This window comes from Lepeophtheirus salmonis, chromosome 10 (genome assembly GCF_016086655.4).
Source record: "Lepeophtheirus salmonis chromosome 10, UVic_Lsal_1.4, whole genome shotgun sequence".
Classification (NCBI taxonomy): Eukaryota; Metazoa; Arthropoda; class Copepoda; order Siphonostomatoida; family Caligidae; genus Lepeophtheirus; species Lepeophtheirus salmonis.
Genome location: NC_052140.2, coordinates 14,513,051 through 14,530,970, shown reverse-complemented (window position 1 = coordinate 14,530,970; position 17,920 = coordinate 14,513,051). Strand labels below are relative to the sequence as shown.

Sequence of the window (17,920 nt, the reverse complement as noted above, 5' to 3'; positions counted from 1 at the left end):
AATAAAAACTATAGATAAATTTAGTAAACTACATGGCGCTGTTGATATTGAGAGATGTCGATAGATCTTTTGATGAGACAACATTGAATCTTAGGGACAAAGAGAGTGGAAGGTATTTTTTTACTATTCATCGAATAAGTTAAATATAGCTCATAGGATAATATATTTTGCTCGTGACTTAGATTTTTATCGGATATTTTTAATAATAGTTTTCCACTTAAAATTAATACGAATGTAAATGAAAAATTAGGGATTAATTTTGTAATTGATTATGTGTTGTATAATTTTCTCAAATTTCAAATATAAACGTTGTTTTATGCCGCATAAATGTATGCCAATTTGCTTCTAAGTTTTTTTATTTATTCCATTAAAATCACGTTTTTCGTAATTTAGTCATTCTATTGCAAGTTTTGGGCAAACACTCTGGATAATTCCAAAAATTATATCAAATTGGGACAACTAATAAATACATAAAATCATGAAAGGGGGACCTTTCTTGACATTCTCAGGCAATATGGGCACTTTTGTCCTTGATTACCAGTTTTAATCTGGTGTGGAGATTCATGCAGCAGTTTTTCACGAAATTTGGCTTCAGCAGCGATTATAATAGCCTTCAATTCGTACTTAGTCGTGAATCGGACCCTTGATAGTTTCATATTGAGTCAAACCAAGTATAACAAAGTCGAACAAGCTACAATTGGGCCTCCCTTTATGATAAAGTAGAAAACAGAATTAGAGAAGATACTGGTTAAATGTATCTTTTTCCAGGAAGTTGGGTGGGAAATGTACATCTTCGAGAGTCCGGTACAACCTCTAATCAATATAGCTTAATCTATATATTTCTTTCAATCCATGATTAAAATCTTAATTCTATAATATAAAGGATTTTCCATTAAGATGTCTTATGTTGATATTCAAAGAAAAATTGCATTTTTTGATATAAATCATCGGATGTTTATTTTAATGTAAAAAGAAAAGTATTCCATTAATAATCAGAACAATATCAGCCAAATGGCCGCCACAGCTACCCTTAAAGGACAAAAACTTATTATGAAAGGGTCCTTCACCAAATAGCAAAGTGGTTGTTGTATGCCCTAAATAGCTTCACGAATTCTATCTTTGAGGTTTTGAATCGACGCTGGGCTGTTGGCATAGACCTTATCTTTCACGTGGCCCCAGAGGAATAAGTCCCAAGGTGTTAAATCAAAAGATCTCGGTGGCCAATTGAGATCACCTCTTTGGGAGATCACACGGTCCAGAAAGTTTCCCCGTAAAAGAACAATGGTTTCGTTGCTTGTGTGGGACGTAGCCCCATCTTGTTGAAAGTAATCGTTACCCAGATCAATACCCTTCAATTCCGGCCATAAAAAAATAATTGATCATTTTTGTATGTTGCAATTCATTCACCGTAAGGATTTCTCCAGCTTCATTTTCGAGAATGTAAGGTGTAATGACCCTGCCGGACCATAAACCCCCCCAAACAGTTACACGTTGAGGATGGAGAGGCTTTTCAACGATAAATCTTGGGTTTTCTGAGCCCAAGATGCGACAGTTTTGCTTGTCGACGTATCCATTGAGGTAAAAATGGGTCTCGTCAGTCAATAACTGACTGATTTTTCAATAAAATTACGGATCATTTTCATGCATTTAAAGGACCCAATCAGCAAAGACACGACATTGTTGATGATCGGCTAGCTTGAGTTCTTGTGTTTAGCGAACTTTATAAGCCTTAAGACCCAAATTTTTATGGAAAATACGTTGTAATGAGGTTTGTGGAATGCCTAATTCCAAAGAACGACGTGGAATGGACTGCCCTGTGTCTTTTTCATCTTTTGGGCCACAGCAGCAATATTTTCAGTTGTTTTTAAGCGAAGAAGATATTTTGATGGACAACAATTATTTTTTTAATACAACATAATTTAAGAAAAATGACTACTTATACAACTCAAATAATTATTTCTTTATTATGAATAAAGTATATTTTGTCCTTATTAAATCAATTTCTTCTGAGTTTACTTATAGAACTGAAATAATTTTTATTATATTGTAAATTTGATATATTTAGTCCTTTTAAACTTTTTTTCTGAGCTCTTTTACACAACCAAAATTATTATTCCTAAGTTGACAATGAAATAAATTGTCAATTTAAGTTAAATTTATTCTGAGTCTAACTTAATCTAACATATCTATATGAAATTCCCTCATCATGAGTTTATTCATGCAAGTATGTATTAAAAATAAACAAAAAATACTTCATCTGAAATTAATTGGTTACAGCATATTTTCAATAATGTATCATCCTCCTTGTTAGAATTGAATTCATTCATAGACTTGAAAAGAAAAACAAGTTTTTCTCCCTTCTCTGTACCAAGGCTGTTCCTTAGCTTAGAATGTATTCGTCCCAAAGATGAGCTGACTCATCTACTCCAGATGACTAGGCTGCCGAATTAATAAATTGATAAACTGTAGATAAACTGAGAATCTTACTTCTGTGACATATCTTTTTCATTAAGTTCCTTCCCCTTTAGTAAAGGATCAAACATGTTGACAAGCATATGAGCCTTGGTAATTAAATGTTTACACATTTTTCTCACCAGTTGTTCCACTTGCTGGTTGTTTCAGGAGTTATAACATAAATCTTTCTAAGTAGTGACTATCTGAGCAATAATGCATTTGCCCTTTTGTATCTGATCCAGAGCCTTAGTTATTGGCTGTAATCCAGCCAATAGCTCCTCTGCAGAGCGTTTGAGTCCAATATTGGATACCTTACTCCTTACAGTTGGATCAGTCATTTCTCTGTCAACTTCGCAGATCTTCATTAGAATTGGCCAGTTGTTTGCATAAATCCTGAGGCAGTCTGATCTATCCCTCTATTATCTTGATATCAGACACTTACCACCTTCTGAACGGTATATTGCACCTGTTTGATTATTAGATATTTGACTACAAAGCACACACGCTATTTTACATTATCAAGCTCTAGGTCATGAGCCAGTAGATTTAGAAGGTGTACGGCAGAACCATAGGAGATCCTATTATGTTCAGTTGATTCTTCTAGCAGTTTTTGCATTTTGATAACGTTTGCTGCATTGTCTGTCACGATACTACCATCACTACAATTAAAATAATCTTGATAGAAGATTGTGTAAGTTGTGGAAGGTACTCAGCAGTGTGAAAAGGCCTGATGTGTCCACTTTGTCATTTAGAGTGTGAGACCACCCATATATAGCAAGGCATACAGTTTTATTTTTCAGGTGATTTCCACACTTTTTATATTCTTTCTCATAAATCATAGGCAAATATTCATCAGTAATTGGTTGTCTCAACGGTGGAATGTAAGTGTCTCGACCATGTTGCAAAACCGAGGATGCTGCACAAGACAAAATGAAGAGTTTGCTGCAAATATTATTCAAGCAACTTCTTCATCTAGACTACCCTTTTGGGAGGCTGAAGTTTTCAGTCCAGAGATGATGTTGCCAGTTGTTTAACATTTCCAGATTAGGCAGCAGAAGCAGTCGCTGACCATGATCTGCTCAATGGGGGTAGAGGCCTCTGCAGATGTAGATGCTGATGAATAAAAAATGTACTGATGAATGTGGCCGCTATAATTTTCATCGAGGTTACATGGTACAACCAATTTAGGAAATCAAATATTAAGATATAATACTATATTCGGATCTACCTATATTTATAATTATCAGAAGTTATTTTGAATCTTCATAATAGATCTTCTTCATACTCCATGAATAATTATTAATTACTCATTCTAAATAGTAAATACACAATATAATTTAAAAAAAGAGTAAATATCCAATATTCAGAGCTGTATCAGTATTTGGGGCCATCTTTTCTGGGCTTAGGTAAAGTTCGAGTCATCATGCTCAGAGTCTTTCTGATCCTAAATCATCATGCTGCGGGTTTTTCGGGTTCTGAGTACAAGTCTTAATGCTCTATGTCTATGAAAAAATAAGTAATGCCAGGATCTACCTGTAGTCTCTTATAAAGCAAGATATCCATGCAACACTAATTTACCTTTGGACTCCATTGACTTTGTGATAGCGTAGTAGGATAAAAAAGATGATGAGGACAGCTTTGGTAAATAAAAACATATACTAAAGCAGGGAGCACTCCCCTTGAATCAGTTAACAACGGTAAAAAGCCGAACCCTTTTTTGAAATAGCATTTCATACAACTCTGCTAATAACACTATATATAAATTCCGTTAAGTAAGGTAATGCACAAAGTATTATCATACCCCCCCCCCTCTCCTCCAAATACTCTTCCAAATACTGTAACCATTTTTGTCAAAAAAATTGCCAAATCGAAATTTGCAAAGAAAGTCACAAACAACTTTTACAGTAATTTTGCATAAAAAAGGTTAATTGAACTTATTGGCAATGTAAAAAGCAACACAAAACCTACCAATATGGTTTTCCTACTTGAAAAAATAGAAAAGTTATGGATAATAATGTCGTCGGAAAAAAAAACATCCTTAAATGGTTCATTTTTGCAAATATTACAAAATTATTTTAATAAATGTTACGGAAATTGAAAATGCTTCAATATCATAATAATTGACTCTAAAATTGTATGTCGCAATGCATCGTTTTGTGCTATTTCTTCTTAAAAAATTGAAAATTGACGTTTGATGAAAAAATGAGAAAAATTGAAAGAAAATTAAAAAATATTCAGAAAATGAAAAATATTTCAGTTAAACATCAATTTTTATTTGTCAAATTAATATCCAAACGAATCTGTAAAAAAATTCTACAAACTTTATTTAATTTACGAATACAATATTTCGTTTGAAGTTCTTATTTTTTTTGCACCTGAAAAAAACCAAAATGAAATTTTTACCGATTTCTTTTATTGCCTATAACTTTTTTGATTTTAGATCAATTTAGAGCATGTAGTTATTTGTATAGTTGTTTTTGAGACGTTAACAACTATGCACTGCAATGACATCATTGATAAGAAAATACAGCTCCCCAGAAGAAATCGAATATCTCATGCAATCAAAGACTCTTTAATTGCCTCGATCAAGGAGACAATGATCCACATGCCAAGGAAATATCTCCTCAACATCTGTTCCTCCTTCCGCGCTTGAATACAAGCCGTTATTGATGCTAGAGGCAAATAAATCTAATGAGCTCTTTTTAACATTCATAGGTACAATTTCATCTAATTTTCAAGTAAATCCGTCAAAGAATATGTCTTCAATGACAATTTAAAGCTTTTTGAAAAAATGCAGCAATTAGATCTTAATTCCCTTTATTTCATATAAACTTCATATTAAAGTAACAGGACTGAATTAACCTTGTTTACTCTATAATAGATTTTTTTATGGTATATTTTGAATTCATACACTTAAGAGGCTTAATATCAGGGGAAACATAAAAGCTTATGGACTCTAAAAGATAGGAAACACAATATCTTTTTATATGATAATTAAACTTTGTAAAGTATGTTGGTATATCTAGGTACAACTTTTGATAAGTAGGCATTCCCAAAAATCAATTAATAATAGTTTTTAAGTCACTCACATTGTTCCATGAAAATTTACAACAGACTACTTTTAGTTTACGCTAATACTGATCTATATTCTAGACTTTCTTATCATAATTCATTGATATAGAAAATAACAAAAAACAAATTATTTCAATCATCTAATTATATGTAATTTAATTAAATCTACTTGTCAACAATCAAATGAGGGTTGAGGACATTCCCCAGTTATATATTTGACACGTTTATTAACACTCTATATATGTTGTGTTATCCTCGACACCAATTTTGAGATTAAAACAAACTACAAAACACTTCAGAATATAGAATGGGAAAATTTAGTGTTATTTTTGAATGTGTTTTTATTTAACGCATTTCTTACTTTCCTTTCAAATCCTAGTGCTGATATTTGTGGGTGGGGGTTTTGTAACAGCCCCAACATAAAAGTTCTTATTAAGATCATTTAAGTAAACAATTTTGAACAAAAAAAGATTGAAACGAAGAAAATCCAAATGGATTTTTTTAGTATATATATACATAGAGGTCTTATATTTCATATATTATTTAAAGTAATTATAGGATTAGCATTCAAATTTCTAAGATTAATTAGGATACCTAAGAAGGATTGCTATAGTGTGGTAGCTTTATTGGATTTAAAAGACATATACTGGCCCCGATATGGCTTTTCCATGATAAACATGTCATTTTCTCATTCTTTTATGGATACAATGAATTTTTGACCACGTACTCAAACTATTAATCGGAATCTTTGTTGTTAAAATAATGAATGAATAAAAATGAAAAGAACCCTGACTCAATTTTCATAAAAAATATTTTAGCTTGCTTTTGTATTGACAAGCAGTCCATATCTTTTAAAAAATGCAGTTATTTTGTCTCTTCAACTGAAGATGTAATCAGTAATGATAACTATTTCTAAAAGACTTAATATGCCTTGCGTCAAGCAATTTCGAACAAAAATGATAAAACCCCAACATTAAAAAAAAAACATTTGCACATAAAAGTAAATATTTTATTGGCATATTTGAGTCAATTATAGGCTTTGTATTCAAATTTGAGGGATTAGTAATGATACCCAAGAATATTAGTTATGTTATAAAGTATTTATTTGACTTGGGAGACTTATATTGGCGCCGCAGTATACCCCTTTCAAACATAAAAACTATCAATTTATCTTTCCTTTTCTATCCTTTTTATGCAATATTATACATCAATAGGGAATGTTAAAAAATCCTGGACTTCACATCGATAAATCTCTGATAAAAACTAGTTGAAACCTCTGTTCCTAAGCAGGAACACAGATTATGTAGCAGGTTGATCATTGAGTCTATCCGTAGACAATACAAGGGTTCCCTTTTCTCTAAACTTCTCCAAAAGATGAAGTTATTTTCCAACCAGCCTGTAGGAATCATGGACTTATTTGAACGTGTAGAGTAGAGGACAAGAAGGACTTTTGAAATGATTATTTCGATTTAGTATAAGTTATTATAGGAAAGGGAATTGCATAATCCACTCATCAGTCTTGGAAATCAATGTTTGAAATGAACACTCCAAGAGTCCACCAGTGATACTAACTACCTGGCTTACCTTTGGATATTCGTGAAATAAGTGAAAAGAGGTCTCCTTCTCCAACCCAGGGAAATCCTTCTCTTTCAAATATTTATTGGTGAATAATGAAAAGATTGCCTTCTTGTATCAAAAATATAAAAAAATATATCTTTAAGAGTATTTCATTGTCAATTTTGGCAACTTTAAGTCCAGTTTGTTCCACCTTTTAAGCTTTTAAACGAATAACAGGCTGATAGAAATTAATACTAATTCGTAGAAGAATACAAATGTAATCTATATTCAATTTTGCAAAGTATAGTTCTAGCCTGTTTTAGTGTTGACGGGTCGTCAAGTTTCATTTTTATTAATGAAGGGATATTGACAAAAAATTTTAAAAAGTCACGGGTCATTAATATATATGTACCATGAATGTCTTTAGTTCATCTTTCTTGAGTCATTTATTTATATTTTTCCATTTCTATTTTCTTCTTACTAACTATTAAGTGGGGAAGGAGAGAAAAAATTCATTTACATTAGGCCGGTTTGTGCATCCACTTTTTTTCCAATTTCGATCATGGCTACTGCGGAAACGTTGTCAATTGGTAAGATAATCGACAATAACTTTGGAACAAATTGATATACATAACTGACATAAGCTCTTTTTTTATATATATTATACAAAATTCTTACATGACTTAAGGTTACAGACAAGGTCATTATGTGTTTAACATTGCTTACTTTTGATTGATAAAATGGAGGGGATATGAATGTTAATTATGAGGAAAAATGAATTTACCAGGTAATATTTTTAAAAAATGGAAAAAATGTCTATTTAATGCTGGTGTTCAAAAAAAATTGTATAATAAATAAATTTTAATTAATGTGCAACCTAATTTAGATGACGTCATAGAACGTGGTGTCACCTATATGATAAAGTTCTTAACAGTTTTTAAAAGGATTCAATCTATTTTGGAGCCTTATAATTTATAAATTGATTAATCTATAAAAAAATACCGAAATTTGTCAGTCTGTTTGTTTAATTGTCTGAAAAGGACTCATTTTTAATACTGAGCGTGTGCAGCTATAGCTCAGCATTTGATATATAAAATAAGAAAGAAAAGGCAAAGTATTAAGGGTAGTTTTTTTAAATGTTACCAATGTTCTTTGGCCCCATTCAACCCCCTTACAAACTTTTTTTTAATAAAAAAAAACACCCTAATGGAGATTAAGTCGGGAAAGAATGTTATTCTGCGACGGCATTTACTCATTATGCTTCCTTACGACAACAACCCCCCGTCTGATTTTAATCAGTAATAAAACATTGTGCATTTTTTTTTTTTTTTTGGCTAAAGCGATCGGGTGCACCACACAATTCATCCAGAAATTCAGAAAACTTGTCAAGCAAGATGATGGGTATCTAGTAAAGATGATATTGCGAAAGATTGGAGACCCGGAAGCGGTCAAAATTGTCCAAAGTCCTTCATGGTTTAGGAAAATTTAATAAAAAAAAACGAGAATAAATCCGACCAATCGATTAATGCAATCTCTGACAGCATAGATGTAGTTAGTGACTTGCTTAACTTTCCATCCTGTCATCAATAAGAACTATGCACGTTGCAAGGATCAGCTTCTAACCCCGTCAGACTGGAAAAACCAAGAATTTAAACTGACAGCATCGATGTAGCTTCCCACTTACCTTTCCATCGTGTCACCAATAAAAACACAACCTATGACAGCTTCAAACCCCGTCAGACAGGGAGAAAAGGATCAGGTAAATAAAGGCTTTAATAAGCTAAAACAAAAGCCTCCAATGAAAAATATTGTCTGGTTCTTCTGAAATTATAAAAAATTATGTCAAACCTAGAAGTATAACTCGAGAAACAATAGATATAGGCCAAAATTCCTTTTAACGTCCCTAGGATCATGAATGCCAAGTACATACAGAAAGTTATAGTTATTGGCTACGTTAGTAGAGAGGCTCACGTTATACCACCCTTCATACTCAATCAGGACGCCCTGTCCCATTGACTTTTTTATTCTGAGAATATGATATATGTCCCGCCGAGTTCTTCTCATCCTATCTCACTGGAATTGAAACCTTTTAACTATTTTGTCCCTGGTCAATTATTGGAACAGGTTTCCGATGAAGGTCCCAACAACACCACAATGTCCCTGAGAGGTAGAATAATGATAGTTTTTAGTCAGTGGGACGGTCAAAAAGGCAGTGGGATGTTCCTGGAGACATTGTGAAGCTGTGATCCGAGCTAAATTAGATTTTATTGATTGAATGTCAAACATTGTTATAAATATTGATTTTTGCGAACATGTTAATAAAAATGAAGTCAGGGTGCTTTTTACTTTTTTTCGGGTTGCAAAGGTTTAGATGAGCCATCTTAAATAATGAGTGTTTGGACAGGAATATCATTATACAAAGGTTATTTTCGTACTCATTATCAACTTTTCTGTACAAGTGATTATCAAAATTCGCAAAAAGTGGAGGAACAAACTCCCCTAATCTATATTTTTTTGTATGTGCGAGTAGAAAGGACAACAATAAACCTGATCCATTAAAATGATTGTCTCTTTTTTTATTGTTTTTATTATTTTATGTATTATTGCTCCTCGTTTTTGTTTTTTTCTCGACCATTTAAAAGAGATATACTGTTTTTTAAGACGAATTATAAATCTGTACATTAAGCATAATAAAATTATCTTTTTTTTTTTTACGTGTTGAGATTTATCCTTGATAAAATCATCATCTACGAAATGAGGATTCCTCTTCTTTTTTTTCTCCTAGAGTTGTTTTTTATCAAATCAATATGGTTAAGATAAGAGGAGGGGGAAGGGGGTCTGAATATTTATGAAATAAATGTTGGGTGTACTGAGTGGAAACTAAAAAAAAAATACGGTATAACTCAACCAACTTCCCAGACTGTTTGGATTATTGTTATATATTCAAATTGAAATAAAAGCCAGATATTATAATCAAACAAAACCATTCTGTGAACGTGACCCTATTCACTGCCGTACCTACAAGGGGAACTAACTAGACGTGCCTAAGGATTCCATATCCAGTGAGCATTTTTAGGAGATAATATAATATTTTATAAATGGTGTAAATTATAATCATTTGGTTCTCAATCCTCGATACAATTAGGGCTGTAAATCCTCAAATTTTTAAGAGTCTGAGATTTATTGTCATTGTCAACCTTACCATCTTATTTTTGTCAGCTGTTATCATTATTCTTTTATTTTTTGTGCTTTTAATCAAATGAGAGAAAAATTGAAAATTTGTGATGGAGTAATCTTCTACATATATTTTTTTTAAATCTTTGTTATGTATTCAAAGTTTGTCAGTTGTTGATTCCTTATAACTCAGAGACATACGGGATACTATCGCTAGTAAGTACTTTAAATGTTCCCTTTGACCTATGACTACCGAAATAAATGTTAAATATATTGTTGTTTGTTATTTAAGATGTCTAGTTTTCAATTATGAACCCGGTATGAATGTTGTAAAAGACACCTTGTCATTTTTAAAAGCTAATAAAATTAATAATTACTTTTAAAATGGTGCTTTTTTGAGTTTTAACATATTTTTTAATTGTTAGAGTTATATTGGAAGAGTAGTATATAAAAAAAAGATGACATTAGAGATAATGCAAGTAGGCTTCAGCTTTAAAGCTACATTAGTCAAATAAGTATAAAGCATTTGATTTTACAAATATTGTTAGTGTTGTTAGAAAGTAGTAGTTCATTTGACACAAGTGGAACATAAATTATTCATTCAATATTTTAATATCACTTATAAAGCTTCATAATTATTCAATTTCGGTTTGTGCCTCAGATATTTATCAAGAGTAATAGATTGTTTCTTTACAACGTATTATGTACAATTCAATATTATATTCGTTTCTTGTGTGTATACAGAATGAACTTCATCCATAGAAATCGGGTCTTTTTATCCTTATTCTTAAGATTGCTAAGAATAATCATTAATAAAAAAAGTTATTTTAAAACCCAAAAACCATTTATTCCACAAATACTTTCATTCGTTGCTCTATTTATTTTCACAATATAATATTAATAGACTAAATCACCATTAGTTTGTCAAAACGAGAACCTCATAATTTTGAAATTTTATTAGTGTGCAAATTGTTAGTTTACACCCAGTATTCACATGTGCAGCTGGAGAAGAGGGGGTACTCATATAAATAGGGGAAAGAGAATCTACATAATGTTTATTCTATGTATTTTTTGTGTGTCCATTCTATTTTGACATTTTTGTATTATATATAAATATATATGTTAGATTATTCAAAACGATTCAATTTCTAGGGGATTTAGATAAGCAACTTAACTCTATTAGGGTCCTGGAAGCAAGGAAGGAAGAAAGTGAGAAAGTGAGTCGATGAACGAGAATTGTATATAAATATATTGTATGATCCAATAAGTTTATTTAGCGTCAATAAACAGACAAAATCGAATGAAAAAATAATAGTGATATTACAAATAGTTTTTTGTTCTTTTTTCAAGAATTCAAATTTAGTTTACATCATTACATATATATAGCTGTTTTTATGACAATTAAGCCTTGACAGGTTCCTTGGTTGTCCTTATCTCTTCAGGAGTTTCTTCTTCAATCCCAAGACAGGGCACTTCTCTCATAAGAGCCTCTCTGTATTTGGGATGGCTCATGGCATATACCATGGGATTTAGGCAAGAGGCTGTTTTTGCAATGAATGAGGGTAGCTGTGAGATGAGAGGAGTGATGGATGATTTACTACCCATAACTGCCATGAGAACCACAATGGTATATGGAGACCAAATACCAGCCCAGAGGGATACGTTTGTTACTGCTACCTTGGCGATACGGATCTCGGCGGATTCAGCATGGGTATCCTGTTAAATGAATATACAAATTAACTCAATCATAGGGATCAAGGTTTAACTTACAACATTGGAACGAAGGGATTCCACGTTCATTTTCTTTGCTTGTTGCTTGAGTGTCATTTCATGTGCCCATACAGCCTTGACGATGGAGCTGTAGAAGAAGAATACGAGGGACATTGGGAGCAAGTACATGAAAAAACAGGTAAAAAGGATGTAAGAAACGTTATTTGCATCATCTGTCAAGTAGTCATAGGAACAGGTAAAGAGAAGGCCCTCCACAGTGTAGCCTCCCCAGATGTCAAAAAGTGCCAAAGCGGAAATAGCAATGGAATATCCCCATATGGACATAATGATAATAAGAGCCTTTCCAGCCGTAATTTTAGTTCCATTGAACCCCTTGACAATGACGTTGTATCGATCGTAACCAATGACAACCATGGTTAGGATCGAAACAACTCCGCAGACAGCACCAACACATCCATAGAGTTTACATCCAAAAACTCCCCAAGCCCAGTAGCGTTGAAGGAAGATGTTAATGGTTACTGGAGGTCCCATTGAGGTCATCATAATGAGATCAGAAATGGCCAAATTGATGACAAACATGTTGGTCTAAAAATATCGATTTGTATATTTAAGTCACATATCTACATATATAAATGACTGAGTACCCTACCGGTGTTCGCAGACTCTTCACTTTACTAAAGATAAAAATGACGAGACCGTTTCCAAAAAAGTTCATTAACCATAGGAAAAAGAACATAATCCCAAAGAAATGAGCAATGAGGGGATTAGCAGGAGAATACTGGTCCCAATGAGCATGAATGACCTCCCGTAGCTCCTCAGGGATACCGTCCGTCATTTTCATACCAGGAGGATATTGGTTGTAGTACGTGGTGTCCATGTAGAGGCCTGCAGAGGGCTTGTGAAATCCGTCCTGGATATTATTGTGGCTCATCTTGAATGAAGTAAAATGATTTGTCAATATAAAATTTGGATGTTGTAGGATAGATAACTGGCCTTTGCAGGACGGATATTGCTATTCGAGATTTCGCTAGCAATGTTGCTTGACAAACTGCCAAGTTTTTTTTCTGTTAAGTGACTTTTATATAGAAGTAAGCATTTTCTGGCTTCATAATCTGATTAGACAAGTATATGTTTTGTTTTTTATGTAAATATCGTTTGTTTTCTTATAAATTATAATATGAATAAAGAATAAGATTTAAATAAATAACCTTTGTGCAGCTTCAAAATGTGAGTTGATTACATATATATATATATTATATAAGTGTGTTAGTAATGGAAAAATGTCTTTCAATTGCAGTGGAGATGAACCCATCCTCTATGTTGAACAGGGTGAACCTGCTCCCAGCAAATGCTTACATTTTAGTGGATAACACTTAAACTTTTTTTGGGCATTACAAAACAAATAAATGTATCTGTACAATTTTATTGAATGAAATAAATATTTTCAATGAGTGTAAAATCGCTGAAATTTTGGAAATGGGGACAAAAAAGCCTAAAAATTTAAATTACGGTGTTTGGAATGTGCTTAATCTAATCTTTTTGGGGGGATAATATATATTTTAAATTATGAATTATTTGAAAAATTACTTTTCTTAGTCAAAAAATGGAGGAAAGTGTCAAAAAATAAATCCATTGCCTTTGCACAATCCTACCATAATAATATGTTTTTTGACTTCATACACAAAATAGGACCCAAGATTTGTAGTAGCATGACTAAATTACGATAAACCTAATTTTTATTGAATCGAGAAAAGAACACTCAAAACCAATTTTTGGGTTGTCTTAGTATTACATATTTTAAGCTATATGTATTTAGCTTAATATAATCTGACCTCCTTCTAAAAAACAACCTGTACAAACCTGTGAACCTATTGGCAACTTTTTACGAAGAAGGCCGTGTCACATTTTTCTTTAGGACATCCATAATTGCCAAGTCCAGGAGGTTGAGGCCAAATAGAGACAGGCCAGAAATCAGCTATATTTTTATTGCAGAAGTTTTGGCTTCTACTTGGCCATAAGGAACTGATATGGATGATGTTCTATACAGTCTAATGGATATGTCAACGGTATTTTCAGCCTTTTTTGTGACTGACAACGGGACAGAGGAGATTGCACGCGCTGCCTTTTTTCTTGTTTAGTTTAGTTTTAGGTGGTGTTTGGTTGGGTAATGAAACCTTGTCATAAAAAAATGAAGGTGGATAACGTTTTAATTAAATGTTACTGCAAGTTTTGAGTCTTCATCTTATATACGCTTTTTTAGGAGCGGAATTTAAATTCTCATCTGTCATAAAACTCTGGATAAAATATTATGAGACACATTCAAAAACCTAAAAATGGGACTTGTATAGTTGCCCGTCACTTTTTTCAAAAAATAATTGCCTTTTATTATGTATTATGTTTATGTATATGTTTAAATATTAATACAATTTAATCGGGTTGATTAAGACCCTAAACAGTACTAAAAAAATTGAAGCTCCTTTGAATAAATTATGTAGATCAGCCTCACCCTAATCTACAATTCACTGACCATCAAAATGATTAGTAACAGAGGGTTAAAAAAAGATGAAGATGAGAGTTGGGGGAAAATACATGGAATAACAAAAAGACCTCTTCTTTATTTTTATTTTTTTTTCTCAAGAGGTTGTTGTTGATTTAAACTCTTTTTAACATCCTTCTTTTCTTTTGTGTCATTCCTGGCAAGAGAGAAAGACTTATTCAAATCTCTTATTACATACATACACATAAGGGTTGTCATTTTAGAGGGGGTTTCTTATGCTATTTAGGGACTCCTATATATTAACAAAAAGAAGAAAAAATGGACTTTTGTATATATACCTAACGGTGCAAATAAATTGAGACTCAAATTTAATGACTGGGAGTTCGGTGATTGTAGAGAAAAAAATTACAACAGTTCCATTCATTTAACACTGTCAACATTTATTTATGATAAAAACTTTTTATCGACGACAATGGCTGATGAGCGGAAGAGGATTGAAGTAGCCTCATTACTGAGTACTCGGCTCCCTTTCAAGCCAATCCCAAAGATGTTCATGTCTGACTTTGCCAAGGACAAGTTGTCAGCCGCTCTAGATTGTCGAAGACTATTTTTCTTGTGGGTGGGACTTTTCTACGAGCTCCTGAGCGGCATCTTCTTACAGAGGCCCACCTGAAAAAACAATTTAAAAAAACATACCAACAACATTCAATTCGGGGACAAGAGCTTATGCACATCACAGAGCCCAGATCTCAATCCTCTTGATTACTCTATATCGTGGAACACTAAGAGTTAGGCCTTTCAAGTGCACCATCCAAATTTTGAGTACTTTAAGGCCTCTGTCTACCAGGCCTGGGCCACAAATTCCGAGGACTACCTCATCAAGGTATGCCAGTACTTACATTGCCATGTGGAGGACGTATTAAAAGCTGACAGTTGCCATATTCGATAATTATATGGAAAGTCCAATATTAAGCCACTTTTTTTTGCATAGAATAGAGAAGAAATCCAAATAAATGTGTTTATTATTTATGCCTAAAAAGTATCAATTATTTTGAACGGACCGATATCCTTCAAATTATTAACAATTTGTTTATTGTTTGAGCTATCTGACAATATAACTTTTCTACATATAAGCTTATATACAGTTTGCTTAAGCAAATTGTACCATTTTTGGCAGTAAGATAGTCAACTTAATCAAGAACACCATATACACATTATCCGAGTAGTTTTTAATTAAATTATACCTCATAATATCAACATCTATTTTCAAAAAAATATCTTCCTTCCGCGACTATGATGACATCCAGTCTGGACTTTGAAGTCCTTTCTCTCCCTGAAACCACATATTCCAATATTGCATAGTCCGGTGGGAAGCAATTCGCTGATGGGGGAGGGGGATTAGGCACAAGCTTAAAGGCCATAAATCGGTGAAGTTTTTCTGGCACCAAGTTTAAGGTAATGGGCCTTATGGCCATGTGCTGAGTTGTTTTGCCAACAATAAACCCTTCGGGATAGTTGGTATCTTTAGTTTTTGAAGTTGAATGTAAATTTGTGAAATAAAATTTATTTTCAAATTGCTTGGTTTGTTCTAACACATGGACATTCTTTTTGATAATTATGATATTATTCAGTATATTATAATTAATAATTAATTTTTAGTAGATGAGGATTTTTATAAGTTTTCTTTTATTAAGAAGCAAAAGGATCCTGTGATCCTAGGAGACAATCCCGGCTCATGCTCACGTGTGACCGGTATATCATCTTCTTATTCACTTAGTATTCGTCAATCATTGTATTCATAGAGAGCCAATTTTGGCGTGTTGTTCTTCAACCCGACAAAATCTATGAAAACACTGTGGAGTCCTCGTTTAACGTGTCCATGGCTGACGTCGAGGCATCGACTCTTTGATCCAAGATTTTGTGTAGGCTGGCAGTAATTAATTCCTGATTTGTCATCTCAACAACTCGAATTTTTATGTTCATCATAACTTCCTCCTCCTTGAACCAGAAACGATCGAATTCCGACCCATGGTCGCCGGAATAGTTCATTTAATCCCGGATACAGAAGACGTTATTGTCGATATTGATTCAGAGTCTGAATTTCTGGAAGAGGATGAGATGAAAGCTCCTTCCCCTGTTAATGGAAAGGGCAAGATTACCAAGCGTAAGCCTGATAATAACTTAAATGGTACTCCTTATAAAAAAACTAAAAAAGAGTTTGAACTTACTAGAGAAAAAAAGTTCTCTCCGATCTTAACTCGAAGAAGGAAAATCAAAAGAATAGGACTTGGATGATGATTACAATATGAAAGTAGATGATGATGATACGTCAGAGGATGGAATATTATATTTTACGGAGAATTATATTGAAGAAGGTAACTCTGCTTCAGAATTGGATGACAAATATGAGGATGATTATTCTGCAAAAAGAAAATTCTAAAGAAAATAGCCAACAAAAATAAGACTCTCCCTCAAAGAACAATAAGAAAAAGGATAATGCCTCTACTTCTAGAGGCGATACTCCCAAATCCGCAGCAAAAGAATAACCAAAAACTCCAAAATACAGTATCACTCAGGCCCTCATGCATGAAAGGGGGAAAAATTGGCATGTACAATGATGGTTGTCTTTAGAATAATAACAAAAAATTGATTCTACCTTACAAGGAAACCCCTTTATGTTCAGTTAAGGCTCATGTGAAGTAATTAAAGGCTGTGACCTAAATCTTGAGTGTATGGAAGTTGGTGGAAAAAGACGTTTGACCATACCTCTTTGTTTGGCTTATGGTACACACGGAGCTCCTCCAAATATTCCTTCCAATTCAACCCTCATTTTTAAAGTTGAACCCATACCTATGAAATTAAACTTATTATCAGATTGCTTGGTTTATTCTAACATATGGACATTCTATATAATAATTATGATATTATTCATTATATTTTTTAAAACATATTTTTTTAAGTAATATTTCCCCTGATTTAAGATTCAATTAATTTATAAATCGCCCATGTTTATTGTCTGAAAAAAAATATCCTCAGAGACAATACCCTTATACATAATCATTTGTGTAACTCATCGTGCGACAGCATAAAGCCCTTCTTTTAAAAGACAAAAAAACTTTTTATCAAAATAAAAAAGTTTTATTTTTGATTTCAAAATGATTATACACATTTAAAGTTTTGTTAAACAGAGTTTTAGAAATCATATCAAATAGGTAAAGTCCTCCAATATCCATACACATAACTTTTATACTTAAATACCTGGCAATTTCTACATTTTTTTTTTTTTTTCTTTTAAATAACTTTTCATTAAGAAGGTTATAGGGATAATTATTATTTAACGCAAAGTGTAAAATTTAATCAAGAGTATACATAATATTATTTTTTTAGATGATTTCTTGATGAAATAATTAGTAATTGAAGATTTAGCCAAGGTGT

General features: G+C 32.6%; 1 protein-coding gene and 1 pseudogene across 1 annotated transcript; one reads left to right on the top strand and one right to left on the bottom strand.

Moving 5' to 3' along the window:
* Positions 1-11,493: 11,493 nt before the first annotated feature.
* On the bottom strand, positions 11,494-13,042 carry LOC121125412 (compound eye opsin BCRH2). Its single transcript, XM_040720610.2, has 3 exons — positions 12,638-13,042; positions 12,028-12,573; positions 11,494-11,973 (listed from the first exon to the last, which is right to left on the bottom strand). Exons 1-3 carry the CDS (start codon positions 12,917-12,919, stop codon positions 11,659-11,661), a joined length of 1,143 nt encoding a protein of 380 aa, XP_040576544.1. The 5' UTR covers positions 12,920-13,042; the 3' UTR covers positions 11,494-11,658.
* A 3,322-nt stretch (positions 13,043-16,364) lies between these two features.
* On the top strand, positions 16,365-17,505 carry LOC121125572 (uncharacterized; annotated as a pseudogene).
* Positions 17,506-17,920: the final 415 nt, after the last annotated feature.